At 37.1% G+C, this 6,974-nt stretch overlaps 1 protein-coding gene across 1 annotated transcript; it reads left to right on the top strand.

Moving 5' to 3' along the window:
• The first annotated feature begins 223 nt into the window (after positions 1 to 223).
• LOC130884340 (taste receptor type 2 member 117-like) lies at positions 224 to 1,147 on the top strand. Its single transcript, XM_057785445.1, has one exon. The coding sequence runs from the start codon at positions 224 to 226 to the stop codon at positions 1,145 to 1,147; it is 924 nt and encodes a 307-aa protein (XP_057641428.1).
• Positions 1,148 to 6,974: the final 5,827 nt, after the last annotated feature.

Below are 6,974 nucleotides of genomic sequence, written 5' to 3'. Positions count from 1 at the left end.
AAGTACCTGATCTGCCTCGTCTGAGCTATCTGAGAAGACATAGTTTCATGGAAAGAGCTTCTGACTCGGTTATTGGCTAGCCTCCATGTTTACTCCTTTGTTAGTATATGTGGGAGAGTTGAGAGTTAATATGTTATGAGAATCAACTCAGAAATCCTCAAAAATAATTTAAAAATAGCATATCAAGTGAGTATGTAAACAAATCTTCAAAACATATTTAAAAATGGAGCATTTTCTGCAATCAATAAGTAATATTTTACAGAAAACATTTATGATCATTTTAATCATGGAATTAATAATTGGAAATTTAGGAAATGGATACTTACTACTGGTAAACTGCATGAAGTGGGTCAAGACAAAGAAGATCTCATTCGTAAATCAAATCCTCACTGCTTTGGCAACCTCCAGAATTTTTATGTTCTTGCAATTTTTCAAAAATTTATTAATTTCCTCAATGTATCCAGTTTCAGAAAGGACTTCAGGGATGATACAGGTCCTTAGTAATTCATGGATGATAGTCAATCATTTCAGCATCTGGCTTGCTACATGCCTTGGTGTCTTTTACTTTCTCAAGATAGGCAATTTTTCTAACTCTCTTTTTCTTTATTTAAAGTGGAGAGTTAAAAAGGCAGTTTCAGTAGTATTGCTTGCATCTCTGGTTCTCTTGGTTTTAAATATTTTGCTGATAAACTTGGAATTTAATGTGTGTATAAGTGAATATCAAAGAAACGTATCCTACAGTTTTGATTCTCATTACCAGGCACAGTGTCACAGGCATGTGTTAATTATTCAAAATACTTTCCTGTTTGTACCCTTTGGTGTGTCCCTGTCATCTTTCCTCCTGCTCATCTTCTCCCTGTGGACACATCACAAGAAAATGCAGCAGCATGCCCAAGGATCCAGAGATGCCAGAACTACAGCCCACATCAAAGCTTTGCAAACTGTGATTGCATTTCTTCTGCTATACAGCATTTTTTACTTGCCTCTGTTAATACAAATTTGGAAATATGAGTGGATGAAGGAAAATCTTTTCATTTTATTCTGTTGGGTTGTATATATAGCTTTTCCTTCACTCCATTCGTGTGTGCTGATTCTGGGAGATATGAAGCTGAGACAAGCCTCTCTTTCTCTGTGCTGTAGTGCCTGAAATGTAAGCTCAAAAGTATGAAAACCCCAGATCTTCAAAACACTAGAGATCATGTTGCATATTCTAGGCAAAGATTAACAAATAAAATTTTCTTCTGTATTTTTCATTTTTATAATTTAAATATTATTTGACTTTGCATAAATGACTTGGAAAATCTCTTGACATTAAAAGGGCTGTATAGGATGCTCAGCATGTCATCAGTGAAAATGGGAAGCATAATATTTTAGTTGTAAGCCCTTACTTTACTTACCTAACCTTCTACCAACATATTTCTTTCTTGTTACCCATCTAAGCACCTTTCCTTTTTAATTATGTGACTAATGTCAAGAAATAGAGTCCTATAACACATATTCCTTTATTTCATCATCTGGCCATAGACTGCAAACTTTGATAGCAAATGCTGGAGTAGAACCTCAACTCTCATTTGCTAGCATGGAAATGAAGGCATACTCTTTTTCAAGGTTTTATGAATATTTATTTATCTTCTTCTACACTACATGATTTGGGTATTCAAGTAGAGATATCAGTTAGTAAAATTTTAAATCCTAGTAATTGAACAATGTAGGAAGCTGAAAGATGGAAATTAATTATTTTGAGATGGTATACTTGAGAGAAATAATCCTGAAGTAACCTGGGACTATGTTCAAAGAATATACCTGAATAAAAATTGACTTATGTAAAACAATTTAAAGTCAATTCTGTATTTTTTTGCTTTATTAAGCTTCTCACTCCCCTTAAGAACTTAATAAACCCTGCGTGCTGAAAGTTAATACTCATAACTTTTTTATTTGCAAGCCATAGACATAAATAGAAACTTTCTTTCACCTTCTCACCCATTTTTTGCCTTCTGATGTAATTATAAGTGATATAAAACAAATATGTATTAGTATATTGTTACAAATAATGTAATAAATAATAAACTATGGCATGAGTATCATATCTTGCAATTTTCCAAATGGGAAAAGAGTCATGAAAATCAGATGATACTTACTTTATTATCCTAGTGAGAACTCTCATTCTGTGAGATATATCAAGAATGTCAACCTTACATTGCTTTCATACAAAGGCTTCTTTCCTGACATAATACTTGCACTTTTGTTGTTTAATTATAATTTCAGGAATTTTGTAGATATTTCTTTACTCACTTTGAATTTCACTGGACTAGTTTTGAACACAGGGTTTAAAATCAAATATCCATCTTAAGAAACTGAATCTATCTCTTCAATAACAAGATTTATGTTTCTATTTCTTTTTTTTTTAATTTTTTTGTTGTTGAAAAAAACTTTCTGCCTTCTCCCCATTTCCCATTTCCCTTGCCCTCCTCTTCGTCCTCTCTCCCTCCCCCCAGTCCCCTCCCCCTCTCCTCCTCCTCTCCCCCTCCCCCCAGTTCCCTCCCCCTCTTCCCACTCCTCTCCTCCTCTCCCCACCCCATTTCCCTTCCCTTTCGAGACTGAAGAGCAGTCCAATTTCCCTGCCCTGCAGGAAAACCAAGGTCCTCCCACTTCTGTCCAGGTCCAGGAAGGTGAGCATCCAAACAGGCTAGGCTCCCACAAAGCCAGTTCATGCAGTAGGGTCAAAACCTAGTTCCATTGTCCTTGGCTTCTTATCAGCCTTCATTGTCCGCCATGTTCAGAGAGTCCAGTTTCAACCCATGCTTATTCAGTCCCAGTCCAGCTGGCCGTGGTAAGCTCCCAATAGATCAATTCCACTGTCACAGTGGGTGGGTGCACCCCTCGCGGTTCTGACTTCCTTGCTCATGTTCTCCCTCCTTCTGCTCCTCATTTGGACCTTGGGAGCTCAGTCTAGTACTCCAATGTGGGTCTCTGTCTCTATCTCCATCCATCGCCAGATGAAGGTTCTAAGGTGATATGCAAGATATTCATCAGTATGGCTAAAGGATAGGGCCATTTAAGGTTCCCTCTTCTCATCTCCCTAGACACCTGCGAGCCCCTCTAGAGTAAAGTCTCTTGCCAACCCTAAGATGGCTCTCTTAATTAGGATATATACTTCTCTGCTCCCATATCCACCCTTCCTTTATCCCAACCATCCCATTCCCCCAAGCTCCCCCCATCCTCCCCTTCTCACGTTTATCACCCCACTTCCCTTACCCCCATCCCACCTCACACCCAAGTTCCCAGTTTTTGCCTGGCAATCTTGTCTACTTCCCATATCCAGGAGGATAACTTTATGTTTTTCTTTGTGTTCACCTTCTTATTTAGCTTCTCTAGGATCACAAATTATAGGCTCAATGTCCTTATTTACGGCTAGAAACCAATTATGAGTGAGTACATCCCATGTTCATCTTTTTGGGTCTGGGTTACCTCACTCAAGATAGTGTTTTCTATTTCCATCCATTTGCATGCAAAATTCACGATGTCATTGTTTTTTACCGCTGAGTAGTATTCTAATATGTATATATTTCACACTTTCTTTATCCATTCCTCCATTGGAGGGCATCTAGGTTGTTTACAGGTTCTGGCTATTACAAATAATGCTGCTATGAACAAAGTTGAACAAATGCTTTTGTCATATGTTAGGGCATCTCTTGGGTATATTCCCAAGAATGGTATTACTGGGTCTTGGGGTAGGTTGATCCCGAATTTCCTGAGAAATCGCCACACTGATTTCCAAAGTGGTTGCACAAGTTTGCATTCCCGTCAGCAATGGATGAGTGAGACCCTTACTCCACAACCTCTCCAGCTATCGTTGGTGTTTTTGATTTTAGCCATTCTACCAGGTGTAAGATGGTATCTCAAAGTTGTTTAATTTGCATTTCCCTGATCACAGAGGAAGTTGAGCATGACCTTAAGTGTCTTATGGCCATTTGAATTTCTTCTGTTGAGAATTCTCTGTTCAGTTCAGCGCCCCATTTTTTAATTGGGTTAAATAGCATTTAAAGTCTAGTTTCTTGAGTTCTTTATATATTTTGGATATCACACATTGGTCTGTTGCAGGGTTGGTGAAGATCTTCTCCCAGTCAGTGGGTTTCCTTTTTGTCTTAGTGACAGTGTCCTTTGCTTTACAGAAGCTTCTCAGTTTCAGGAGGTTCCATTTATTCAATGTTGTCCTTAATGTCTGTACTGCTGGGGATATACGTAGGAAGTGATCTCCTGTGCCCATATGTTGTAGGGTACTTCCCACTTTTTCTTCTATCAGGTTCAGTGTGTTCAGACTGATATTGAGGTTTTTAATCCATTTGGAATTGAGTTTTGTGCATGGTGATAGATAATCTAATTTCAGTCTTCTACAGGTTGACAACCAGTTCTGCCAGCACAATTTGTTGAAGATGCTCTCTTTTTTCCATTGTATACTTTTAGCTCCTTTATCAAAAATCAGGTGTTCATAGGTTTGTGGGTTAAAATCCGGGTCTTCTACTCGATTCCATTGGTCGAATTCTCTGTTTTTATGCCAATACCAAGCTGTTTTCAATACTGAAGCTCTGTAATAGAGTTTGAAGTCAGGGATGGTAATGCCTCCAGAAGTTCCTTTATTGTATGAGATTGTTTTGGCTATCCTGGGTTTTTTGTTTTTCCATATAAAGTTGATTATTGTCCTCTCAAGATCTGTGAAGAATTTTTGGGATTTTAATGGGGATTGCATTGAATCTATAGATTGATTTTGGTAGAAATGTCATTTTTACTATGTTGATCCTACCAATCCAAGAGTATGGGAGATCCTTCCGTTTTCTGGTATCCTCTTCAATTTCTTTGTTCAAGCACTTAAAGTTCTTGTCAAACAGATCTTTCAAGTCCTTGGTTAGAGTTACCCCAAGAAGCTTGGTGATGTTTGTGGCTATTGTGAAAGGTGATGCTTCTCTGATTTCCCTCTCTGCTTCTTTATCCTTTGTGTATAGGAGGGCAAATGATTTTTTGGAGTTGATCTTGTATCCTGCCATATTACTAAACATATTTATCACGTGTAGGAGTTCTTGGTAGAGTTTTTGGGGTTGGTTACGTACACTATCATTACATTTGCAAATAAAGAAATTTTGACTTCTTTCTTTCCAATTCTAATCCCCTTGATCTCCTTATGTTGTCTTATTGCTATTGCTAAAACTTCAAGCACTATATTGAAAAGGTATGGAGAGAGTGGACAGCCTTGTCATTTTCCTGATTTTAGTGGGATGGCTTTGAGTTTCTCTCCGTTTAATTTGATGTTAGCTTTCAGCTTGCTATAAATAGTTTTTATTATAGTTAGGTATGACCCTTGTATCCTTAATATCTCCAAGACCTTCATCATAAAGGGATGTTGAATTTTGTCAAATGCTTTTTCAGCATTTAATGAAATGATCATATGTTTTTTTTCTTTCAATTTATTTATATGATGGATTACATTGATAGATTTTCATATATTGAACCAGCCCTGCATTCCTGTGATGAAACCTACTTGATCATAATGGATAATTTTTCTAATGTGTTCTTGAATTCAGTTTGCCAGTATTTTATTGAGGATTTTTGCATCAATGTTCATGAGTGAGAATGACCTGTAATTCTCTTTCTTGGTTGAGTCTTTGTGTGGTTTTGGTATCAGGGTAACTGTAGCTTCATAAAATGAATTTGGCAATGACTTTTCTGTTTCTATATTGTGAAATACATTAGGGAGTATAGGTATTAGGTCTTCTTGGAAGTTCTGGTAGAATTCTGCATTGAAACTGTCTGGACCTGGGCTTTTTTTGGTAGGGAGGTTTTTTTTTATAACAACTTCTAATTCTTCGCGACTAACAGGTCTATTTAGATTGTTCACCTGGTCCTGGTTTAACTTTGATATATGGTACTTATCTAAAAAAATGTCCATTTCTTTTACATTTTCCAATTTAGTGGCATATAGGCTTTTGTAGTAAGATCTAATGATTCTCTGAATTTCCTCTGTGTCTGTGGTTATGTGTCTCTTTTCATTTCTGATCTTGTTAATTTGTGTATTCTCTCTCCGCCATTTGATTAGTTTGGATGGGGGTTTATCAATCTTGTTAATTTTATCCAAGAACCAGCTTTTTGTTTCATTGATTCTTTGGATTGTTTTCTGTGTTTCTATTTTGTTGATTTCAGCCCTCAGTTTGATTATTTCCAGTCTTCTACTGATCCTAGGTGAGTCTGCTTTTTTTTCTAGAGCTTTCAGGTGGGCTGTTATGTCTCCAATGTATGAACTTTCCTCTTAGCACTGCTTTCATAGTGTCCCATAGGTTTGAGTATGTTGAGTCTTTATTTTCATTGAATTCAAGAAAGACTTTAATTTCTTTCTTTATTTCTTCCTTGATCCAGGTGTGGTTCAGTAGTTGACTGTTCAGTTTCCATGAGTTCATAGGCTTTCTGGGGATAGCATTGTTGTTGAATTCTAACTTTAATCCATGGTGATCCGATAAGACACAGGTAAGTCCATTAGATTCATTACCTCCATTAATCCTCTTATTTCTCTTAGGATTCTGTCTGATTGATCTGTCCATTGGTGAGAGAGGAGTGTTGAAGTCTCCTACTATTAGTGTGTGTGGTTTGATGACTGCCTTGAGCTTTAGTAATGGTTCTTTTACATAAGTGGGTGCTTTTATATTAGGGGCATAGATATTCAGGATTGAGACTTCATCCTGATGAATTGTTCCTGTTATGAGTGTAAAATGTCCCTCTCCATCTCTTCTGATTGATTTTAGTTTGAAGTCAACTTTGTTAGAAATTAGTATGGTCACACCTGTTTGTTTCTTAGGTCCATTTGCTTGATAAACCTTTTCCTACCCCTTTACTCTGAGTCAATGTCTGTCTTTGTGGTTGAGGTGTGTTTCTTTTAAGCAGCAGAATGTTGGATTCTGTTTTTGTATCCAATCTCTTAGCCTGTGCCT

This window comes from Chionomys nivalis, chromosome 1, assembly GCF_950005125.1.
Source record: "Chionomys nivalis chromosome 1, mChiNiv1.1, whole genome shotgun sequence".
Taxonomy (NCBI): Eukaryota; Metazoa; Chordata; class Mammalia; order Rodentia; family Cricetidae; genus Chionomys; species Chionomys nivalis.
Note: the sequence above shows the minus strand (reverse complement) of the source record. Positions and strands in the feature narration are given on the sequence as shown.

Excerpts from the sequence above, each read along its gene's own strand:
- LOC130884340 (XM_057785445.1), top strand. The coding sequence starts at position 224 with ATGGAGCATTTTCTGCAATCAATAAGTAATATTTTACAGAAAACATTT.